This window comes from Panulirus ornatus, chromosome 16 (genome assembly GCF_036320965.1).
Source record: "Panulirus ornatus isolate Po-2019 chromosome 16, ASM3632096v1, whole genome shotgun sequence".
Classification (NCBI taxonomy): domain Eukaryota; kingdom Metazoa; phylum Arthropoda; class Malacostraca; order Decapoda; family Palinuridae; genus Panulirus; species Panulirus ornatus.
In genome coordinates, this window is record NC_092239.1 from 15506992 (window position 1) to 15532948 (window position 25957).

The window sequence follows — 25957 nt, forward strand, 5'->3', positions numbered from 1 at the left end:
CTTCTACGACAGGTGAGGAATGCGTGGGAAGTATTCTTTCTCCCCTATCCCCAGGGATATATATATATATATATATATATATATATATATATATATATATATATATATATATATATATATATATATATATTTTTTTTTTTTTTTCTTTCATACTATTCGCTATTTTCCAAAAGAAGGAACAGAGGAGAGGTCCAGGTGAGGATATTCCCTCAAAGGCCCAGTCCTCTGTTCTTAACGCTACCTCGCTATTGCGGGAAATAGCGAATAGTATGAAAAAAAAAAAAAAAAAAAAAAAAAAAAATATATATATATATATATATATATATATATATATATATATATATATATATATATATATATATATATATATATATATACACACACAGGATTTGAAACTTGTGGCTTCAATACGGGATTGGCACTCAAATTGTGATGTAAGACATACGATTTATCTCAGTTAACAAGTAAATATATATAGTTGATAGAACTGATTCTTATAGCCGATGAAGTAATCATTCATGTATACAGAGAAAAGGATCCATTCGTTCACAACCTAACTTGCAGTATAGACAATGTATAAACACAGATTTGTTTTGAAATGACGCTTGACATGGCAGATGTACGATGTTCTTCATCTTTTGATACAACATTTTCCGCAACAACCGAAAATTGATATAGTTATGTACCTAATTGATAATATACACCTATATTCTAAGATACAGATAATTTACCTCTGTAAATAATGATGTAGTGTGTAATATGTAAAACTTGAGGACTTTGTTTACATCTGAGGCCGCAGGTGAACCTGTCACATCGGCTTATTTCCACTCGCACTAATGGAAGAATCAACCACAAAATTCATTTTCAAGAAGAGAGTCAGGCCAGGAGGAGGAGGCATACGGAAAAGAAAAATTGGAAGTGATAACAGTAAGTTGAAAGTATCAAGGTTTCAATAAAAGCTTCGGCCCTTTATTCATGGTTATGTCCGCAGAAGCTTAGGTTGACTCACAGAAGTTGACATGGAGTCTGGACACTAGTCAGTTTATTATATTGCATGATTTAGCAATGAAACGTATTTGGTCTTCATTATCTGTAACCGATAGCCATTAGATGAAATGATACAAAAGATGGCAGGTTGCCCCATAGGACAACCTCGGCCTTGGGATGGAAAGGGTAGGGTTCATTTAACTTAGACGATTCTACAAATATATCTTCAGAAAACAAACAGATGGTTTGTCAGTGAATTTGTTTGATAATTAGGGTGATTAACCAGTTTAGGACCAGAGTAATTTTGTTTTGCAGAGAATCTAGTAACGCGGTGCATCATATGAAGCATCATGTTTCATTGAACTTTATTCAAATAGGTGATAGGGGTTGCGTCCAGAAGAGAGAATGTGGGGTTAACATGAAAGTAGATAATACAAGTATAGAATATTGACATGCAAAAACCTTGCATGATAACCAAAATGATAGTAGAATTATATAGATATCAATTTCGTCTGCTATGGGAATGTCTTAGCCACTTGCTTTATCATGTTTATCATCAAATTGGTGTATGTCAATACACCAATTTGATGGTGCTTACTCATGCGTGTAAGTGGTATATTTCGTCAAGAATACTGAAAATAAGATAAATTTTGATAACTAGGGAGGTTAGTTAAGGTTTCCTAGGCTCTGTTTATTTTTTTTTTTACAAGTGTTTTATGAAGTTTTACTGTCTTTGATGTCACATTTTTATTGATGTTCATAACCCTCACCACTGTTGCTTCATCTGATAACAGGTATTGTGATAAGGTGTTCCAATTTATGTTCTGTAAGTCATTGTACTCTAAGCACTGCTTTAGTATTGGAGAACAAAATCATCATGTCCTTAGCTATTAGCAACATTAGCTAAAGATTATTTCCATAATTCTTAAAACTCTATTCCACCTGCAGCCATCACTTCACAAGCAGCTACTTGAGGTTTCTTAGGTTATTATTGTTTAATTTATAAAACAGATAAATATAAAAAGAAAGACAGTAGCAGTATAAATGATTTAGTAACTTATCTGTGTTACTTTGCACCAAAACTAACTTTGGATATTAAGCAGTATTGTTTTGAAATACCATCTTAGTGTTTAGGGAATACAGTAAGCATTATTGACGTATGGTTTTCATTATTCATGTTTACAGCAAAACTAAAGTTAACCACTACAAAATGATTGTCTTTTCACTCAGAAAAAATTGTAAAGTTGACAAATAAGTTTAGTGTCAAAAAGACAAGGAAAATGTAAAATGCCAGCTTAGTTACACATGTATATACATACTCATCCACACACGCTCATATACATACCTATACATTTCAATGTATAGATATATATATATATATATACATACACAGACATATACATATATACACATGTACACAATTCATACTTGCTGCCTCTATTCATTCCCGTCGCCACCATGCCACACATGATATGACACCCCCTTCCCCCGCTAGGAAAAGACAACAAAGGCCATATTTGTTCACGCTCAGTCTCTAGCTGTCATGTATAATGCACCGAAACCACAGCTTCCTTTCCACATCCAGGCCCCACACAACTTTCCATGGGTTACCCCAGACACTTCACATGCCCTGGTTCAATCCATTGACAGCACATCGACCCCAGTATACCACATCATTCCAATTCACTCTATTCCTTGCTCGCCTTTCACCCTTCTGCATGTTCAGGCCCTGATCGCTCAAAATCTTTTTCACGCCATCCTGCCACCTCCAATTTGGTCTCCCACTTCTCCTCGTTCCCTCCACCTCTGAAACATACATCCTCTTTGTCAATCTTTCCTCACTCATTCTCTCCATGTGACCAAACCATTTCAATACACCCTCTTCTGCTCTCTCAACCACACTCTTTTTATTACCACACATCTCTCTTACCCTTTCATTACTTACTCAATCAAACCACCTCATACCACATATTGTCCTCAAACATCTCATTTCCAGCACATCCACCCTCCTCCGCACAACCCTATCTATAGCCCACGCCTCGCATCCATATAACATTATTGGAACCACTGTTCCTTCAAACATACTCATTTTTGCTTTCTGAGATAATGTTTTCGCCTTCCTCACATTCTTCAACGCTCCCAGAACTTCGCCCCCTCACCCACCGTGTGACTCACTTCCGTTCCCATGGCTCAATCCACTGCCAAATCCACTCCCAGATATCTAAAGCACTTCACTTCCTCCAATTTTTCTCCATTCAAACTTAGCTCCCAACTGACTTGTCCCTCAACCCTACTGTACCTAATGACCTTGCTCTTATTCACATTTACTCTCAGCTTTCTTCTTTCACACACTTTACCAAACTCAGTTACCAGCTTCTGCAGTTTCTCACCCAAATCAGCCACCAGCGCTGCATCATCAGCGAACAACAACTGACTCACTTCCCAAGCCCTTATTTTGATGTTACCCTTAATTTGTTATTGTGAGCTGTGAATGATCAATTTGCTTTTTTTTTTTTTGCTTTATTTATGTCTTTATACCTTTGTATGCACATATATGTGCACAGTTGTATGTATTATGTTAGGTTTTGAATTTGGAAATTGAAAATTTTAAAGATCTTTCTTCCATATTTTGTTTCATTATGAAATAACACACACTATATTTAATTGTATCCATGCTGAATGATATTTAGAGGTTGCTCAATGAGAGTAAAGTTCAGGGGTTAGGTGGCGAGATTACCCATTTGATAGTCTTAATTGATTATGTTTGTAAAGCAGTTTTTTATATAAGAATAATGATTACACAGTTTGTGATGAAGTCAGTATAATTATATGAATGTTTATATGATTAGTATTACATGCTTGGTAAAGTTAGTCACTTTGTGTGCATTTCTTTTTTAATGTCAGTAAAACAGTGTCTGGGATCCTAAATAACTTAAAATAGAGATTTCCTCTCATTATTCATGGTTATGATGAAAATGTACTCCTCGGTAAAAGCATCAGCTCTTTCATCATTATCATTGACTGCCTTCAAATTCTCAACAATTTCTAGTGCCTCCCTATGAGCTCCCATGACTCAGGATCTTAATTGAAATGAAAAAAAAAGTGGAATTTCAAGTCACCTAGAGAAATTTATGGTGTTCATTGTGAGAAAATCTTCATTCGAGAAGTGTCCAGCCTTCCTTGTTTTAAGCTGATACAATTACAGAGTTGTGTTGGATTTACTCATTGTCTTTCTTGGTGTCGTCCCTCTTCATTGAACTCTACACCATGCTAGATGGATGGCCAGGGGTATATGTCCTAAAAACATTCATGTTCAAAGGCCAGTTCAAGTTTCCTCCTCATGAAGGAAGAGGAATTTATGATATTTGTATATCTTTAGTTTGAATGCTCCTGTGATATCTACTCAGGTATGAGAGAATTAATTCAGCAATTTCAGTATCTGTCTCCAGAAAACTTGCTGGACATCTATGAACTCATTGCTTTGGTATTCATCGACTCTAGCATAGCTTGTCAGCACTCTTGAACTCTAGTGCATCTCCAGGAAATGATATAAGTATTGAATTAAAAGGACAGCATGGAAAAATCCTTCCAGTGGATCCAAATCAATATCAAGCAGTTGGAATGCATATCAGTTGAATTTTTTGTCTCAAAGAACAATGTAGATTTCTTCAGGTGCCTTGAAATTTCATTTTTTGCCCCTGAGTCATGGTAGTTCAGAGAGGACTACAAGGTGACATTATAGATTGTTGAGAACTTAAGGTAGCAAATGATAAAGCTGAAAGAGAAGTAATATTACTGAGGTGTATTGTATTTCATTTAAGTAGTGAAGAGAAGAAAATGTTCCACTCTCAAGTTGTGCAGAACCATAGACACTGTTTTCCTGACATCAAAAAAGAAGTACAGACAAAGTGGCAAATGATGCCAAACATGTAACTTTTGACCATGTCAATATTGTATTCATATAGGTATCCTGATTTTATTAGATTTTGTATGATTATAGATATTAGGTGGTAATACTGCTCCTAAAACATACACTATATCGTTTAGGTAATTATGCTGCTGAACCCCTGAACTTTAGTCTATCTAAGAGCTGTAAAATTTCCACCTTTGAAATTTAACAACCAACCTGTTTTATATGTATGTTTATGTCTGAGCATTTGGTAACCGTCACAACATTTCTTTGGGTTCTTCCATGTTATATGAATCTTTCCTCTGCTAAGGAATTCTTATACTACTCAAGAATATACTGTACATGGAGATAGTACTCCATGAGCTTATTTATTATATTTGACAAAAATAATGTCTTTTGTAATTATTTGTTTTTGCTCGTATCCATGATTCATTAATATGTTGTAGGTAGTAGTGAGGATGAAACAAAAGTGATCAAGAAAGAGAAGAAGGTCGATCTGAGAAACCCCTTAGTTCAGCGGAGTAAGAATAGAGGCAGGGTAAATGAAGAGGACCACGCCTCAAGTGATGACAGTGATGATAATCTAAGGTACATAATGCAGCATATACTGTGAAACAGTTTTATGTACCTGAATTTCCTGTGTCTTATATTTTCTTTATACAAAACATCCCATGTAAGCAATTACTCAAACTCTTTATCTATGTTTGTATCTATCTACAGCTCTGATGCCCTTTTTGAGAACTCCCATCAAGGGCATGGCCATGGCAAAAGAGTCTATACTTATCCCTTTCCTTACATGCCTCCCATGCACACACCATTCCACACATTCTTCCCCAATTTTCTCCCTCCAGTACTCTTCCACTTTCTTTCCTGTTACAGGTGGCCTTTGTCTCACACCCACCCCTTTAATCATACTGTCATACACTCTCCTAAATTCCCCATCTTGCATCCTTTCTACATGCCCAAACCACCTCAAAGTATTACATTTCACTTATACACCCCCTCTCTACTTTTTTCATTCCACCTAGTCATACCACATGCTCCTCTCAAATAACTCTTTTCCTCTGCTCGGATTCTTTGCTTCAAATTGTATATTCAAATTTCCACGTGTCTTAGTCAGTTAGTTTCCATGGTGTGGCCTAGAAGGGTCTTTGATATCAACTGAAGCCATGTAGTACAGAAGACACTAATGTATGTTTCATTTAAGTGATGCTCGTTATGATTTGAATATACTTTCGAAATATGTGTAATTCCTGCAGTTAAAAAGGGTTGGTGTTTGAACCTCTCTCTCGTATTAAGTATCCTGTCCTACTAAAACTACCTTAAACTATCGTAACCACTGAACTGTACCCCATTCATTTTGATCTCAAATGTGACAACTAAGAAGTTGTTGCATTCATGCTAGATATCATGTAAATCCACCAGATTTTAAAAAGTTTCTGCATACTGCCCATCATTGAGGACTTCCCCTCTTGATTTTGGCCATTAATTGCAGAAACTTTGAGAACCTTTGTAGTCCCTTCAAATCTAAATTTTTCTTATTTCTTTGCTCCCAGTTACCTTTAATTTTTTTTCTATGTCCAGTAACTAGCTAATTATCTCTGAGAGGCTGGTTTCACTAACTTTTTACTTTTTCATTCCCTGCACTTAGGTATATGTAGTGATGTTTCCCTTATTCAACCCTGAAAAAAGATCAAAACATGTTTGCTTCCATAACAAGTCTTGCATAGTTTTTCTATGTATTGTATCTTGCTACCCATTAGTTTATACATTTTTTTGTGAGAATCTTTTATTTAGATATATATCCTTGACCTAGGAAATGCAGTGTCAATTTCAATACTTAAACCTCTCCCTGATGGCAAGGGGAAAATGCCCCCTTTGCACATGTGCAGCTGCACATGGCAAGATGAAAAAATGAAATGTAAAACATTAGTTTCTTATATTTACTGTGGCATTGAATAAAACTCTTCTCCCAGATAATATGAATATAAAACTTGTTTAAATGCACTTAATTTTATGGGCATGACATTAGTGTTTCCAGTGATATGAGTTTGCTATAGAATTTTTTCATTTTTTTACATCAGACAGGTATTGATTTGCTTACACTCTTCATTGCATGTGGTGGCACATACTAGATTGTAGAAATATCAGTTTTGCCCGAAGTTGAAATTTAAATGAAAGACTACATTTGAACTCTACTGGAGTTTACTACCTTGCAGCATCAGTGTGACATTTACTCCTCTTTCATGTATTTAGTAGGAAATGAAGTCTTATTATTTCACATGGATGGGACATGTGACCTTTGACAACTTTGTCACCATGCCAGTGAAATTAGGGCAGTCTTGAAAGTGCCATGTGAGTGATATTAAGGGTGGGCACAGGGCAGAACCCACAGCAGGACACAGGATAGGGCCAGCAGCAAACAGATATTTTGCCCACTTCATTAGCTGAAAACTGTGTTACTGTTGGTAATTCAGGAGTGGCCATTGTAATGTCTGCTTTTTTGTTCTGTTGGAAAACTTTGGAACCTTTTATCCTCTTATGTTATTCACAACAGGTATGACATATCACTGTTTAAATGGCATTTTTCTAATTCCTTTGTTTAAAGTCTGAAATTTATGACATATATAAGAAATTTATCCCTGGGGATAGGGGAGAAAGAATACTTCCCACGTATTCCCTGCGTGTCGTAGAAGGCGACTAAAAGGGGAGGGAGCGGGGGGCTGGAAATCCTCCCCTCCTTTTTTTTTTTTTTTTTTTTTTTTTTTTTTTTTTTAAACTTGCCAAGAGAAGGAACAGGGAAGGGGGCCAGGTGAGGATATTCCCTCAGAGGCCCAGTCCTCTGTTCTTAACGCTACCTTGCTAATGCGGGAAATGGCGAATAGTTTGAAAGAAAATATAAGAAATTATCCCTGGGGATAGAGGATAGGGGAGAAAGAATACTTTCCACCCATTCCTCACGTGTCGTAGAAGGTGACTAAAGGGGACGGGAGTGGGGGGCTGGAAACCCTCCCCTCCTTGTGTTTCAACTTTCTAAAAGGGGAAACAGAAGAAGGAGTCACGCGGGAAGTGCTCATCCTCCTCGAAGGCTCAGATTAGGGTGTCTAAATGTGTGTGGATGTAACCAAGATGAGAAAAAAGGAGAGAGAGGAAAGGAACCTGGATGTTTTGGCTCTGAGAGAAACGAAGCTCAAGGGTAAAGGGGAAGAGTGGTTTGGGAGTGTCTTGGGAGTAAAGCCAGGGGTTAGTGGGAGGACAAGAGCAAGGGAAGGGGTAGCACTACTTCTGAAACAGGAGTGGTGGGAGTATGTAATAAAGTGTAAGAAAGTAAATTCTAGATTGATATGAGTAAAACTGAAAGTTGATGGAGAGAGATGGGTGATTATTGGTGCATATGCACCTGGGCATGAGAAGAAAGATCATGAGAGGCAAGTGTTTTGGGGGCAGCTGAGTGAGTTTTGATGCACGAGACCGGGTTATAGTGATGGGTGATTTGAATGCAAAGGTGAGTAATGTGGCAGTTGAGGGAATAATTGGTGTACATGGGGTGTTCAGTGTTGTAAATGGAAATGGTGAAGAGCTTGTACATTTATGTGCTGAAAAAGGACTGATGATTGGGAATACCTGGTTTAAAAAGAGAGATGTACATAAGTATACGTATGTAAGTAGGAGAGATGGACAGAGAGCATTATTGGATTACGTGTTAATTGATAGGCGCGCGAGAGAGACTTTTGGATGTTGTGCTGAAAGGTGCAACTAGAGGGATGTCTGATCATTATCTTGTGGAGGCGTGGGTGAAGATTTGTAGAGGTTTTCAGAAAAGAAGAGAGAATGTTGGGGTGAAAAGAGTGGTGAGAGTAAGCGAGCTTGGGAAGGAGACTTGTGTGAGGAAGTACCAGGAGAGACTGAGTACAGAATGGAAAAAGGTGCGAACTAAGGCCGTAAGGGGAGTGGGGGAGGAATGGGATGTATTTTCGGGAAGCAGTGATGGCTTGCACAAAAGGTGCTTGTGGCATGAGAAGCGTGGGAGGTGGGCAGATTAGAAAGGGTAGTGAGTGGTGGGATGAAGAAGTTAGATTATTAATGAAAGAGGAGAGAGAGGCATTTGCACAATTTTTGCAGGGAAATTATGCAAATGAGTGGGAGATGTATAAAAGAAAGAGGCAGGAGGTCAAGAGAAAGGTGCAAGAGGTGAAAAAGAGGGCAAATGAGAGTTGGGGTGAGAGAGTATCATTAGATTTTAGGGAGAGTAAAAAGATGTTTTGGAAGGAGGTAAATAAAGTGCGTAAGACAAGGGAACAAATGGGAACTTCAGTAAAGGGGGCAAATGGGGAGGTAATAACAAGTAGTGGTGATGTGAGGAGATGTAGTATTTTGAAGGTTTGTTGAATGTGTTGATGATAGAGTGGCAGATATAGGGTGTTTTGGTCGAGGTGGTGTGCAAAGTGAGATGGTTAGGGAGAATGATTTGGTAAACAGAGAAGAGGTAGTAAAAGCTTTGCGGAAGATGAAAGCCGGCAAGGCTGTGGGTTTGGATGGTATTGCCGTGGACTTTATTAAAAAAGGGGTGATTGAATTGTTGACTGGTTGGTAAGGTTATTTAATGTATGTATGACTCATGGTGAGGTGCCTGAGGATTGGAGTAATGCTTGCATAGTGCCACTGTACAAAGGCAAAGGGGATAAAAGTGAGTGCTCAAATTACAGAGGTATAAGTTTGTTGAGTATTCTTGGTAAATTATATGGGAGGGTATTGATTGAGAGGGTGAAGGCATGTACAGAGCATCATATTGGGGAAGAGCAGTGTGGTTTCAGAAGAGGTAGGGGATGTGTGGATCAGGTGTTTGCTTTGAAGAATGTATGTGAGAAATACTTAGAAAAGCAAATGGATTTGTATGTAGCATTTATGGATCTGGAGGAAGCATATGATAGAGTTGATAGAGATGCTCTGTGGAAGGTATTAAGAATATATGGTGTGGGAGGCAAGTTGTTAGAAGCAGTGGAAAGTTTTTATCGAGGATGTAAGGCTTGTGGTGGTGTAGGAAGAGAGGAAAGTGATTGGTTCTCGGTGAATGTTGGTTTGTGGCAGGGGTGTGTGATGTCTGCATGGTTGTTTAATTTGTTAATGGATGGGGTTGTTAGGGAGGTGAATGCAAGAGTTTTGGAAAGAGGGGCAAGTATGCAGTCTGTTGTGGATGAGAGAGTTTGGGAAGTGAGTCAGTTGTTCGCTGATGATACAGCGCTGGTGGCTGATTCATGTGAGAAACTGCAGAAGCTGGTAACTGAGTTTGGTAAAGTGTGTGAAAGAAGAAAGCTGAGAGTAAATGTGAAAAAGAGCAAGGTTATTAGGTACAGTAGGGTTGAGGGACAAGTCATTTGGGAGGTACGTTTGAATGGAGAAAAACTGGAGGAAGTGAAGTGTTTTAGATATCTGGGAGTGGATTTAGCTGCGGATGGAACCATGGAAGCAGAAGTGAATCATAGGGTGGGGGAGGGGGTGAAAGTTCTGGGAGCGTTGAAGAATGTGTGGAAATCGAGAACATTATCTCCGAAAGCAAAAATGGGTATGTTTGAAGGAATAGTGGTTCCAATAATGTTATATGGTTGCGAGGTGTGGGCTATGGATAGAGTTGTGCGGAGGAGGGTGGATGTGCTGGAAATGAGATGTTTGAGGACAATATGTGGTGTGAGATGGTTTCATTGAGTAAGTTATAATAGGGTAAGAGAGTTGTGTGGTAATAAAAAGAGTGTGGTTGAGAGAGAAGAAGAGGGTGTTTTGAAATGGTTTGGTCACATGGAGAGAATGAGTGAGGAAAGATTGACCAAGAGGATATATGTGTCAGAGGTGGAGGGAACGAGGAGAAGTGGGAGACCTAATTTGAGGTGGAAAGATGGAGTGAAAAAGATTTTGAGTGATCGGGGCCTGATCATGCAGGAGGGTGAAAGGCGTGCAAGGAATAGAGTGAGTTGGAACGATGTGGTATACCGGGGTCGACGTGCTGTCAGTGGATTGAACCAGGGCATGTGAAGCGTCTGGGGTAAACCATGGAAAGTTTTGTGGGGCCTGGATGTGGAAAGGGAGCTGTGCTTTCGGTGCATTATTACGTGACAGCAAGAGACTAAGTGTGAATGAATGTGGCCTTTGTTGTCTTTTCCTAACGCTACCTCGCGCACATTTGGGGGAGGAGGTTGTTATTTCATGTGTAGTGGGGTGGCGATGGGAATGAATAAAGGCAGACAGTATGAATTATGTACATGTGTATATATGTATATGTCTGTGTGTGTATATATATATGTATATGTTGAGTTGTATAGGTATGTATATTTGCATGTGTGGACGTGTATGTATATACATGTGTATGTCGGTGGGTTGGGCCATTTCTTTTGCCTGTTTCCTTGTGCTACCTCACTAACGTGGGAGACAGCGACAAAGCAAAATAAATGAATGAATATAAGAAATATATAACATACATCTACATAAGCATTCACTCTCTCTAGCAAGTAATATTAAGAAGCTTTAGTTTATCAAGTAAAGCAAAACACAAAGGACAAGCAAAAGGAAGGGAAAGATCAGTTTACCAGTTCTTCCTAATTAGAGGTTACTTTTTTCCATAAATGGCACTTTGGCCTGTGCATTTTTGTTGTTTCCATATTTATACATCACTCTTCTTTTCTGTTTTGTGAAGCACTCCCATTTTTTTTTTTCTTTTATACGTTTTTTAGTACTTGTTACATTTATATTGTAGCCGTACCAACTTTTAGAATTCTGTTGGCAACTTTGAACATTGCTATGGATCTTCAGCACCTGATGGTGTGGAGGTCAGTAAACAAAATTTTGGAAGATTCTGCATTTTCTATATTGCTTTAGCAGTGAGAAAGGGCATGATGTTAAGGTAAGCTACTAATACATTGCTGTTTTTGTTACTTTCATTAATAGAGCATCTTACAAATCTCAACGTACAAGTGAAAGAGAAGGGCCAAAGGACATGGGTGCTACATCTGTCATCCAGTTTGAGACTGAAAAAGATCGGGATGCCCAGGCCATATTTGAGAGATCACTCCAAGTCAATAAGGTTTGTGGAATCAAAAGCTACAAGTAGGAAGAGAAAAAAATGGAAATTAGGTAGTGCTAATTCAGCTTCAAGATTTTACAGGCACTTGAGTAAAGGCAGGGCATTAAGTCATGGAATAATCATTAAATGCACATATTCACTCATTGTAGCCAGTTTTAAGTATATATTTGGGTCACTCAGCAGAAAGTGAAGCAAATTGCCTGTAGATGTAATTAGGCCCAAAATTTAGCATTCACAATTTGTAACTATTACATTATAGTAAGACCTAGAACTGAAAGTAGAGTAGGTGTTATCTCGCATCATTTCTTACCAAGACACTGCAGATGATTCTTGTTCACACCATATTCCACAAACATGGATACAAGCATACACAAACACATACGCTCCATAGTGTAGTGGCTAGTATTGCAATCCATGAATCTTATGGATCTGTGTTCAAGTCCTGGTCAGGCCACTCATCTCACAGCCAACCCAGCTATTCATCCTTCCCTTTGGGGTTGGTTGATGAAATGGTACGTAACAGAAATGTTTGTAAGAGCAAAGAACTTAGAATTATTTTGATCATTTGAAGTAAATTATTAGTATAAGTAAAGATGCCAATTATGGGAGTTAGGAAAATCAGTGAAGATAGCACTGACAGGTAAAAGATATGGAGAAATCTAAGTGAAAAGAATTTGTGTTTACAGTGTCCAGAAGACGTTGCCAGATTTTCCACAGTGAGAAGGATATGATTATACATTGTAGGTTATTATCACTAAAAGGTACACACAATTTGAGATTAAAGATGAAATGAAACTAAGAGTTTTTGGAAAGAAGGCAGACACATTGAATAGACGATTGCATATGTAATGGAAATGTTTTATAAGAGAAAGAATAGTGCATCAAGGATGGAAAAGAGCATTCATTTTTTTTTTTTTTTTTTTTTGCCGGTCTCCCGCGTTTGCGAGGTAGCGCAAGGAAACAGACGAAAGAAATGGCCCAACCCACCCCCATACACATGTATATACATACGTCCACACACGCAAATATACATACCTACACAGCTTTCCATGGTTTACCCCAGACGCTTCACATGCCTTGATTCAATCCACTGACAGCACGTCAACCCCGGTATACCACATCGCTCCAATTCACTCTATTCCTTGCCCTCCTTTCACCCTCCTGCATGTTCAGGCCCCGATCACACAAAATCTTTTTCACTCCATCTTTCCACCTCCAATTTGGTCTCCCTCTTCTCCTCGTTCCCTCCACCTCCAACACATATATTCTCTTGGTCAATCTTTCCTCACTCATTCTCTCCATGTGCCCGAACCATTTCAAAACACCCTCTTCTGCTCTCTCAACCACGCTCTTTTTATTTCCACACATCTCTCTTACCCTTACGTTACTTACTCGATCAAACCACCTCACACCACACATTGTCCTCAGACATCTCATTTTCAGCACATCCATCCTCCTGCGCACAACTCTATCCATAGCCCACGCCTCGCAACCATACAACATTGTTGGAACCACTATTCCTTCAAACATACCCATTTTTGCTTTCCGAGATAATGTTCTCGACTTCCACACATTCTTCAAGGCTCCCAGAATTTTCACCCCCTCCCCCACCCTATGATCCACTTCTGCTTCCATGGTTCCATCCGCTGCCAGATCCACTCCCAGATATCTAAAACACTTCACTTCCTCCAGTTTTTCTCCATTCAAACTCACCTCCCAATTGACTTGACCCTCAACCCTACTGTACCTAATAACCTTGCTCTTATTCACATTTACTCTTAACTTTCTTCTTTCACACACTTTACCAAACTCAGTCACCAGCTTCTGCAGTTTCTCACATGAATCAGCCACCAGCGCTCTATCATCAGCGAACAACAACTGACTCACTTCCCAAGCTCTCTCATCCCCAACAGACTTCATACTTGCCCCTCTTTCCAAAACTCTTTTATTCACCTCCCTAACAACCCCATCCATAAACAAATTATACCATCTTTAATAAAGGAGGTTAGAGAGCATATATGCATACTTTAAAAGATTTATATAAGCTTATGAAATCATTGAAAGCTGGCAAGAAGTTCCATTTCAGGTATTATAAAGAAGATTAATTGAATTTTCTTGTTAACACTTATTGAAACGGATATAAATCTGCAACCAAGCATGGCTGGTGGGGTGGGATTCATTACTGTGTGCATAAATCTGGTATTCTTGTCTTGCCAAAGAATCTAGTGCCCAATGTATGTGAGGAAAAAAGTGTAAAAGATAGCATTTTTCAAAGCATCATTATGTAATGGAAATGTAATTGCATTTTGGCACCATATTTTAACAACATTTGCGCAAAATTCCAACAACAAACACCATTAGAGCATTTCACCTAATAGACTGGTGAGGCCCCCATTCAAATACTTTTTCCAAAACGTCTAGGCTACCTCATTTTTATTGTCCCCATCACATCTGTGTACTGAGGGTTATATGAAGTAGTAGAAAGAGGGTACATAAGGAATAGAGAAGAATGTCTAATCAATACATTTATCGAAAAAAAAGGGATGTGTTGGAATGCTATCAGAATGAGAGAAGGTCATTAGGAGGAGCAAAGATGAGAGATGCAAAAAATAGGGTGTTCTCAGGAGATGGAAGGAACAGTTGAAGAGCTGATGAATGTTTGAGGTACTAAGGAAGCTTAGTAACTTCATATTAGGTTTGGAAGAGGGAAAATTGGGATATCTTCAAGGGTGCTTCAGGTCATTTGAGAATGGAGAAGCAGTAAATGTGAAACATGGCAAGTTATGTGTAAATGTATTGAGAGATGAAGGTGTCTTTGTGCAATATGCTTGAGATCCTGGAATGAAGGTAATGTACCAGAGGGTTGGATGGATACAGTAGTAAAGTGAACAAAGGTTAAGATGATTAGGATAACTAAGAATTGTGTAAAGATTACTGTGAAGAATGCATATTTAGATTTTGCTAAAACAAAAGTTGCCGCAGCTTTTACATGCTATTGAAAATGTACTTGTTTGATTAAAGATAGAGCTGAGTTTTTATATTTCATTAGTGAACTCTTAGTGCAGTTTACTTATACAGTAAATCTAATTAACATTCTCTGGTATGTAATCACCAAAAATGCAAGCTTCCCAAAATATCTAATAAATTGTCATAAGAGGCATTGAATGTAACACCAATTATTTCTGTCAGTAATCTTTTAATGATGTTCATATGACACATTACATGCAAAAATATGGTAGCATCAATTATATATGGTAGAAAAGTACTTTTGGATGATTAACAACGTCTCTTTGTGATTATGGCAATCACTATTTCATTGGTTACTACTCCAGTTATTATATTAAGAAATGCTCTTGTTCGCTCTTATCACATTTCAGAAGAGTTGGTAGATTCCTTAAGTTAAACCCAAAGTGCATGTTAATGATGATTTGATAATTCAGAGGATTCTTAATAGAAGGAATTACTATGTCATTATTTAGGTCTGCCATAGTATGTTTTGTCTAAAAGTCATGATGTTTTAATTACTGTTGTAGTATAGTTATTTGATCTACATGCATAAAATGCCACCTTCCCAACAGGATACTAGAGGGCAAGCAGACGATGGAATTTATCGTGGTATAAACAATTATAGTCACTTCTTTGAGAAGAAAGATACAGCTCAGGGTAATGCAGCCAGTGGGGGAGTCCGCAAAGGCCCCATCAGAGCACCTGATCATCTGCGAGCAACAGTAAGATGGGACTACCAACCAGACCTCTGCAAAGATTTTAAAGAGACTGGCTTCTGTGGCTTTGGAGGTATTTTAAGTCAATTAAAGTAGTTTCTCACTTCCAGTTGCATGAAGTAAGTTCTTTCTACTAATCTCTCTTCATGACAGGGTGTTGTGTCGGGGTGTCATCTCTAAGCTTCTGCTCTTTTGGCTCTCTTCCCTCACTTTGCTCCTTTTTATCTAGCGTCAACTCTGGCCAATCTATTTTTATGGTTGTTGGATGAGCCTCCTCCCCTTTTTCCATCAACTGTGGTTTTCTTCAAGACTCTGCCTAGTCTCTTACAACTATTTCCTTTTTATCAATGATTTTCATTCTTTTACAGATAACCAAATGAACTCGTATTCTGATGACTCAACACTGGATTCCCCCACATCTTTCAAATCTGCTCCTTCTTTTCTTACTCAATCTACATCTCATCTTGACACATCTTCCTCAGTAAACTCCAACTTGGGCAGGATATCTCAGTGGGATGGATGTAATCTGTTACGTTTAATGCCTCGAAAACCCAGTTTTTGCTCATTTTCGAAAATAACTCATAACTTTCCTCCCACCTTTTTTTGATCTATAATTCCTCTTCTTGACAAAATGACCATATTTGGTGGTACTGTAACATCCATACTATTTTTGAAACCAAACATTACAGAAATAACTAAGTCTTCCTCTAAGAAACTGGAAATCTTGTTTGATTTTTTAGATTTCTTTTTAGATATCTTTTAAAAGACAGAGTTTTCACTTTCTCAAAATTCATAAATACTTTTCCTCATTTCTTCTTTTCCCCTTTCATAAACCTCTTTATATTTCAGTTTTAGGTGTATACCTCATCCAAAAACCATATCTACAAATCTTTCACATTAGGGTGCTTTTTGCCTTTTCACAATTTTGTTTTTTAGCACTTAGCCATTGATTGTATCAAAATCGATACCTCCCAGTCTGACCTTAAACATGCTCCTTGCAGATTTTGCTTAATAATGGAATACATTATGTGCACCACTTCATCTTCCTTAGAGTTTACCTCCATGTTTTGGAAGACTTTTATATTTTGGAGAGAATGATAGAGGTAACAATCAAAAAAGAGAATGAATGGGGAAGTAGTAGTGGGCAGAGAAAAGGTGAAAAATGATATGGAGTGAGACTTTTGAATGACTGCTGAATGTTTTAGATGATAGGCTGGCAGATGTAGTGTTAATGGGATGAGGTGACATGTGGAGAGAGAGAGAGACATGGGGGAAGTTATGTGGAAGAGAAAATAAAAGTCTTGCATGAAATGAAATTTGGTCATGACAGATGTCGATAGGTCTGCAGTTGAGTTTCTCGTGAAAAGGTGTGTCGATGCTGTTGATTGGATAGTCAGGCTATTCAACAGGTGTCTGACCCAAGATCCCAAGGACTTGCAGGATTCATGTATAACACTGCAGCATAAAGGCAATAGGGGCAAAAGTGAATGCTCAAGTTACATAGGTAAAAATCTGTCAAGCACACTTGGTAAGGTGTATGGAGGCATGCACAGAATATCTGATTTGGGAGGAGGTTTGTGGACAAGGTATTTGCTTTGATGATATTGTTAGAAAGCTACTAGAAAAAGAGTAAATTGTATGCTGCATTAATGGATTTGGAAGAAGTGTACAAAAGGAATGACTTGGTAAGGTGTATGGAGGCATGCACAGAATATCTGATTTGGGAGGAGGTTTGTGGACAAGGTATTTGCTTTGATGATATTGTTAGAAAGCTACTAGAAAAAGAGTAAATTGTATGTTGCATTAATGGATTTGGAAGAAGTGTACAAAAGGAATGACAGAGGAGTCCTGAAGATGTTTCAGATTTATTAGGTAAGTGGAGTGTTACAAAGTGTGGTGAGGGGTTTTGCTTGGAGATTAAAGCATGTGTGTGAATAGATAGAGAAGAGAGAGTAGAGTTAGGGGTTCCAGTGAAGGAGAATGTATATCAAGGATGTATGCATGTCAGTGGTTGTTTAATCTGCATATGAATTGGGTGATGAAAGAGTTAAATATGAGTATCTTCAAGTGAGGAGTGGGTTTAAAGTATGATTTAGGGTGGGGGACATGTGAACTGAATCACTTAATGCTTGCAGATAGCACATCTCAGATCGTAGACTCTGGAGAGAAACTCTAGAAGCTGATGAAAGGATTTGGGAATGTGTGAAGGGAGAAAATTAAGAGTAAATGCAAACAAAGGTAATGTTACGAGGCACAGGAGGGGAGTGGGACATGGTGGTTTTAGTGTCAGTTTTATTGGCAAGGACTGGAATGGATGGAACCAAGAGTAAGGAGAGACCATTGAACACTCCCCTTTTTTCTTCCTTCAGTGCCTTTTTGTATGGGTTAAGATAAGCCCCTGTAGGTCCAAGTAAACTATGGGTCTCCTTCGTCCATTTTATTGGAGGATTTTGACTTTTAGGTTTCATATAATGAGGTAGCATCTGTAGAGTTGGCTTAAAAAATCATTTTGTTTTAGAAAAGAGTAGAATCTTTGTTCTCCCTTAAGTTTGACAATAATTCCTTGCATTTTATTTCATGGAGTCAGAGAATGTCTCTAATACTTATGAGATTTTTGAAATTCAACACTGGTTCAGAAGAGGTTTGGGGAGGAGTTTGAAATCTCAGCCACTTGTCAAGAAGTTTAGGACAGCCTCTGACTCTTCTATTATGATAATTCACTGTCAGAGTCTGCAGTAGGACCAGTTTTTATCAAGACTGTTTCTTGTCCAAAAACAGAGAATCATAGAAAAAGAATGATTTCGACTTTTTTATGTACATCCATGTACTGAAGCAAAAGTTCAAGATGACCACCTTACAGAGCATTTACCAGACCTTTAAGTAAGCAACTGCACAATCAGCTCAAAATTAAAGGATGCCTTCTGATACATTCCAATAAATACCAGGAATAAGGAAGTTTTTGGCATTGAAAATTGTATAGACCTGGCAGATCAAGGTGATGTCGTTTGGTTATGCATAGCTCTAGAAATTTTTTCCAGAGTAATTTTGGTCTGCTTCCAAAATTGATATCATCTGAAGTGATAGTTTTGGTTTATCTCATCAATTTTTGGTGATTTGTTGGAATTTGCCAAATGAAGGCCTCTTGCCCTAAACTCCATTTAAAAAATAGGTTTTATCATCAGCCTAGACAAATACCACCGAGTTACCAGGCAGAGCTTTACATGGCTAGAAATAGATAAGAAAACTTTTATTGACACTGTTTGTCTCCTAGGGGACAAAGCTTAGGATTACACAAGTGCTGTGACTATCTTATCATCCCAGACTGTGTTTCTTGACATAAACTAGTACAACTGGGGAAGTTTGATTTTGTGTCCCTCTGCAGTGACCTGATGAGAAGCTATAGGCCAAGAGTGTTACCATCTGGGTAAATCTTTTCTTTCCCACAATAAGCAGAGATCTGTGAAAGACTTCCTAGGAACGTCTTGAATCTTTAGATTGGTGGACTGATGAAGAGAACCTCTGAATGCCCATGTCATGGAGACCTTTAGCAAGTTTTCTGATGGTTTGGATAGATGCATCAAATCAAGGATGTGACTTCCATTCTTCAGGTCATGCAGGTGTGGGCCCTTAGATGAAAGTGTAGAAATCCTATCATATCACCATAATGGAGCTGTTGGTCCTGTTATTTTTCATCTTTCAGAATGTCCTGAGGCTGAGATGTAGAATTTTGTATCTGATGGAAAATACTCTAGCTGTCCAATGCCTAATGAACAAATGCTCTTGCAAATTCCTGCCTCTCCTAGAGTTTGTGAAAAAGATTCTCTCTGTGGGTCTAACCAAAGGCATTCTACTCCATGCCTCCTATTTCCAAAGAGTATGCATTGCATATATTGTTGATCTATTGACATCAGACAGTGTCAATAGAAATATTGGTAGGAAAGAGATTTTTGATTGGATCCTCTCCATCGGAGTAAATTTTTTTGCCACCAGAACCAATGCATTACTTCCAACTTTGTTTTTCAGATTTAGACTTGGGGCAGTTGCAACAGGTGTTCTGTCCTTGTATTTGAATGATTGGAATTAGATGTGCTTTTTCCTAAAGCTCTTCCAGAATTTTTTTTACTTGAAAATAAATGGTTGTGAGGGTTTAGTAATGTTGGTACACCACCACCACCACCAACACACGCACACACACACACACACACACACACACACACACACACACACACACACACACACACACACCCGAGAGGGACAATCAGACATGTTGCTGGAGAATCCTTCACCAATGTCATGTAGCTTTGTTGCTATCTCAGCTTTTTAGCAGGACCCCAGTGTCTAAGTCTTGAATTTTAAAAATTTCCTCGAATGGATCTTCTCAAACACTTATACGGGCAGAGATTTGGAGAATGTCTAACAGATTACTTTATACATAACATTCACCTTCTACTCAAAGACAGTACCAATCAGTTTGGAAAACATTTGTCTTTCCCTGGAGAATTGTGATGTCTCAGAAGTGATTAAAGTCTTATGTTTCAAATTCTTTTTAGCCTTTATCATGAGAACAAGGACAGTAACACTAATGCTTCTTATTGGAGCACCTTTTAAAAACTCCAGTCTCTGAGTTTTGGGTGTTAATTTGGCAGGCCCTATTTGGGAAAAATTTCAGTCTTTCTTTTCTAATTAGACATGTGGCTCCTACCCCAAGTCCAAGTGGGAGCTTTCAAAAATCTTAGACCTTTTACAGTCTTTTAGTTTTTCTGGCAGATTGGTTCCTTTTGTGTGTTATTTTTAGAATTTTTTTATAGCTTTGGGAAGAGAGTTAGTGGATTAAATTCAGTATTTAGACACAAGAATCCTTTTGTCTTTGGTGATGTTCTCCTTTGGATTGAGATAAACCCAAACCCCAGATTTTTGGCTAAGATTAAGTTTTAATTTGGAAATAACCTTGGTCTTGTTCACTCTTTGAAGATTTCATCAAGAGCATCATGATATATTTTTAGTTAAATCTCTTGGAGATCTTTTGTTCTTCACCAGTGATCGCTGAGGGGATCATTTCGGCAAGAAATATTTGTGCGTGGATTAAGCAACTTGTCATCTGGACTTACAGATGAGCACCTGATTTGAGGAAGGTGGCCTCTTCCTTGGCCTTCCTCAGAATTCTTTCATTGGATGCAATCATGAAAAAATGTCTCTGTTGCTCATCTTCACCTTCATCAGACAGTAACTTGGTATAGATATGTTGGAACTTTCATATGTGTTTCTGAGGATTCCTCCATCAAGATGCCAGTTATTTGAATTTTTCCTTTAAAATCCTCCTCCATGTAGGTTTGCTCTCATGCTCATAGGATAGACCGTATGGGAAAGAAGTGGAGTTTTTCTGAGATGAAAAACCTTTTCTCTCCAGTGCAGTGTACCATGAAAATTTTTTTTTTATTGTCTACCCTTCATTGCTTTTCCCTTCATTTCTTTTTTGAAAAACCTTTTTCACTGTACCTTCCTGTGACTGCCATTGGGTTGGCATCTGGAAATTGTGTAAGGTGAGCTTTGAGCAGGTGAAAGTAAGTAGGTCAGTGATGACAACCTGGTGATGTTTACCAGTTGGCCTAGGATGGGCCCAAAAGACCAAGCAACTGCAGCTGTCTTAGAGTGGTAGGCAAATGATGAGTGAAGACCAGTGCCTGCTCACCAGAAATCATGAGGGCTTGAAGGATCTTAATTTTCATTTCTATGGAATACATCTCATGCTCATGGTTTTTTTTTCAGTTTTCACAATGTACATATTTTGCTAAATACTGACCCCTCACTGTGTGTGTGTGTGTGTGTGTGTGTGTGTACTGCATACAAATGGTTGTTTGTGAATGAAAATGAGAGAATGAGTACTACTGGTAGTTGAACAGTGTAAGTTGAATGACAATAATTCTTGTTTTACAGATAGTTGTAAATTTTTACATGACCGGACTGATTACAAGCTAGGCTGGCAGCTTGAGGTAGAGGCTGGTAAGCAAAGAGGAGCAAACTATGACTCAGATGAAAATTGGGAAATCCCAAGTGATGATGAACATCTCCCATTTAAGTGTTTTATATGTAGACAATCTTTTACAGACCCAGTTGTTACAAAATGTAAACATTACTATTGTGAAAAGTGTGCTCTTGAAAATTTCAAGAAGACAAAGCGTTGTTATGTATGTGGTGAAAACACGGCAGGAATGTTCAGTCCAGCCACTGAGCTTATTGCAAAATTAAAAAATGATAATTTAGATAGTGATTAGATATTTATGTATTTACATATGCAAACAGGGAGGTGAGGGTTAATTGTAATACTGGATAATTTTAGGGTTATTCAAGCAGGGATGGTTTATGGTAGCTGTGATGGCACAGACAACTAAATGCCCTAATCATGGTCATCTCATATGGATTATGTTATTAGTATTACCCAGGATCCCTTCTTGAAAGGCTTATGTTGTTACATGAGAACCTCCTTATAAGGGACTCCTGGAGCTCCAAGGCTGCACCATGCTCAGTAACAAGGACAGGATAGATTTGTTGGAAATAAGTTCTTTGACATGACTGCACTCTATTTTGTCAACTGGTGATGATACACCCTTGCCAAAGATGACGTCACTAATGGTGTAATGTTAAGCAAGCAGTGTTAGCAGCACATATGTGTTATATATTAATAATATTATTATTACTTTTATTACTATAGGTATGTATATGTGCGTGTGTATGTGGGTGGGTGGGTTGGGCCATTCTTTCATCTGTTTCCTTGCGCTACCTCACTAATGCGGCGTGGGAGGCAGCAACAAAGTATGATAAATATTAGATAAGTATCTTATTGATTTTATTTATTTTTTATTTATTTTGCTTTGTCGCTGTCTCCTGCATTAGCAAGGCAGCGCAAGGAAACAGACAAAAAGAATGGCCCAACCCACCCACATACACATGTATATACATACACGTCCACACACGCAAATATACATGCCTATACATCTCAACGTATACATATATACATACACACAGACATATACATAAATACACATGTACATAATTCATACTGTCTGCCTTTATTCATTCCCATTGCCACCCCGCCACACATGAAATAACAATCCCCTCCCCCTTCATGTGTGCGAGGTAGCGCTAGGAAAAAAAAACAACAAAGGCCACATTCGTTCACACTCAGTCTCTAGCTGTCATGTAATAATGCACCGAAACTACAGCTCCCTTTCCACATCCAGGCCCCACAGAACTTTCCATGGTTTACCCCAGATGCTTCACATGCCTTGGTTTAATCCATTGACAGCACGTCGACCCCGGTATACCACATCGTTCCAATTCACTCTATTCCTTGCATGCCTTTCACCCTCCTGCATGATCAGGCCCCGATCACTCAAAATCTTTTTCACTCCATCTTTCCACCTCCAATTTGGTCCACTTCTCCTCGTTCCCTCCACCTCTGACACATATATCCTCTTGGTCAATCTTTCCTCACTCACTCTCTCCATGTGCCCAAACCATTTCAAAACACCTTCTTCTGCTCTCTCAACCACACTTTTTATTGCCACACATCTCTCTTACCCTATTATTACTACTCGATGAAACCACCTCACACCACATATTGTCCTTAAACATCTCATTTCCAGCACATCCACCCTCCTCTGCACAACTCTATCTATAGCCCATGCCTCGCAACCATATACCATTGTTGGAACCAATATTCCTTCAAACATAGCCATTTTTGCTTTCTGAGATAATGTTCTCGACTTCCAAACATTCTTCAAGGCTCCCAGAACTTTCAGCCCCTTCCCCACCCTATGATTCACTTCCGCTTCCATGGTTCCATCCGCTGCCAAATCCACTCCCAGATATCTAAAACACTTCACTTCCTCCAGTTTTTCTCCATTCAAACTTACCTCCCAATTGACTTGTCCCTCAACCCTACTGTACCTAATAACCTTGCTCTTATTCACATTTACTCTCGGCTTTCTTCTTTCGCACACTTTACTAAACTCAGTCACCAGCTTCTGCAGTTTCTCACGCGAATCAGTCACCAGCACTGTATCATCAGCAAACAACAACTAACTCACTTCCCAAGCTCTCTCATCCACAACAGACTGCATACTTGCCCGTCTTTCCAAAACTCTTGCATTCACCTCCTTATATTTATTTATTATACTTAATTGCTGTTTCCTGCATCAGCAAGGTAGCACAAGGAAACAGACGAAGAATGGCCCAACCACTCATATAGACATATATATATATACATAAATGCCTGTACATGCATATATACATACATATACATTTCATCATATACATACACAGACATATACATATACATTTTTTTTTCTTTTTTTTTTTTTTTGCCGCTGTCTCCCGCGTTTGCGAGGTAGCGCAAGGAAACAGATGAAAGAAATGGCCCAACCCACCCCCATACACATGTATATACATACGTCCACACACGCAGAATATACATACCTACACAGCTTTCCATGGTTTACCCCAGACGCTTCACATGCCCCGATTCAATCCACTGACAGCACGTCAACCCCGGTATACCACATCGCTCCAATTCACTCTATTCCTTGCCCTCCTTTCACCCTCCTGCATGTTCAGGCCCCGATCACACAAAATCTTTTTCACTCCATCTTTCCACCTCCAATTTGGTCTCCCTCTTCTCCTCGTTCCCTCCACCTCCGACACATATATCCTCTTGGTCAATCTTTCCTCACTCATTCTCTCCATGTGCCCAAACCATTTCAAAACACCCTCTTCTGCTCTCTCAACCACGCTCTTTTTATTTCCACACATCTCTCTTACCCTTACGTTACTTACTCGATCAAACCACTTCACACCACACATTGTCCTCAAGCATCTCATTTCCAGCACATCCATCCTCCTGCGCACAACTCTATCCATAGCCCACGCCTTGCAACCATACAACATTGTTGGAACCACTATTCCTTCAAACATACCCATTTTTGCTTTCCGAGATAATGTTCTCGACTTCCACACATTCTTCAAGGCTCCCAGAATTTTCGCCTCCTCCCCCACCCTATGATCCACTTCCGCTTCCATGGTTCCATCCGCTGCCAGATCCACTCCCACATATATGTACATATTCTTACTTGCTGCCTTCATCCATTCCCATTATTGTTATATAGCCCCTGAGGACCCCTTCTCTAGGGGTTCCAACAGTTTCAAGGATGCCCAACAGTTAGCAGTAGGAAAAGAATGGCCTCTCTGAGAAGTTCTTCATTGAAGATATACTCAGATGATATGACCTTGCAGAAATGAATTTTCCACTCATGGTATGGCAGGGAATGTAAAGGGAATTAGTTGTAGAGTGGTAGAGTAGGTGAAACGTAATACTTTGAGGTGGTCTGGGCATGTGGAAAGAATGCAAGATAGGGAGTTTACATGAAGAGCGTATGATTAAAAGTTTTAGTGTGAGAGGACTCACCATTGGGAAATATACTGAAGATTAATGGAGGGAGAAAAATGGGGGATAATTCATGGAATGGTGTATGTGAGGGAGACATGTATTGACAGGGATAAGTGGAGACTGTTTTGCTGTAGCCACCTCGTTGTTGGGAGTTCCCAGCGGGAACATGCATGTAACTACAGGCAGGTGTTCAGTAATGCCTGTATATATGTATATACACATATGAATGTCTGCATCTTTACATGAGTGTTCAATCACTCTTAGCCTCAGACAGAAAAGAATACACTTCAAACCCTCCAGTAATCCTAAATGAACGGTCACTTCCACTTAACAAACTGCCAGCCATTTTGGGCACCACATATGACACACTCATGACATTCACTTCAAAACACAAAAGCAGCACACAGAGTATATGCCCACAAATCACTGACTACCTCCAAATTTGGACAGAAAAAGAATCTCTCAACATCTTTTACAAACAATTCATCCTTTCCATTGTAAACTATGCCTTCCCTGCATGGTCTTGTATTTTATAAAGTAAGTGTAATAAAGCTGCAAACCACGCAGAATAGTATGCTCAGAATAATCTTTGGCTTCCAAGCAACCACAAACACTCAATACTACACATTAAAACGAAAATCCTCTCAGTACAGTCATACCTTGACATGCATGGCACTGTTATATATGCAGCAGGACTAGACCCCTCTCACTCAACCACTCCAGAAGTAACCACCAACCTCTACGTAGTAATAAAATGCATACCTCTGCCTCACACTTCAGTAACCTCTACTCACAAAAAATTCCTCCTTCCCAACAAATATAAC

General features: G+C 38.8%; 1 protein-coding gene across 1 annotated transcript; it reads left to right on the forward strand.

Annotated features, from left to right (window-relative positions):
• The first annotated feature begins 631 nt into the window (after positions 1-631).
• Positions 632-24350, forward strand: LOC139754171 (E3 ubiquitin-protein ligase RNF113A-like). The gene is made up of 5 exons (XM_071671352.1): positions 632-927; positions 5344-5485; positions 11834-11969; positions 15548-15764; positions 21626-24350. Exons 1-5 carry the CDS (start codon positions 837-839, stop codon positions 21961-21963), a joined length of 924 nt encoding a protein of 307 aa, XP_071527453.1. The 5' UTR covers positions 632-836; the 3' UTR covers positions 21964-24350.
• Positions 24351-25957: the final 1607 nt, after the last annotated feature.

What these genes read in the sequence shown, in the direction of transcription:
- LOC139754171 (XM_071671352.1), top strand. Translation starts at nt 837, where the DNA reads ATGGAAGAATCAACCACAAAATTCATTTTCAAGAAGAGAGTCAGGCCA. An exon ending in GACAGTGATGATAATCTAAG is followed by an intron (nt 5,486 to 11,833) that starts GTACATAATGCA and finishes TTTCATTAATAG; the next exon opens with AGCATCTTACAAATCTCAAC. An exon ending in GATCACTCCAAGTCAATAAG is followed by an intron (nt 11,970 to 15,547) that starts GTTTGTGGAATC and finishes CCTTCCCAACAG; the next exon opens with GATACTAGAGGGCAAGCAGA.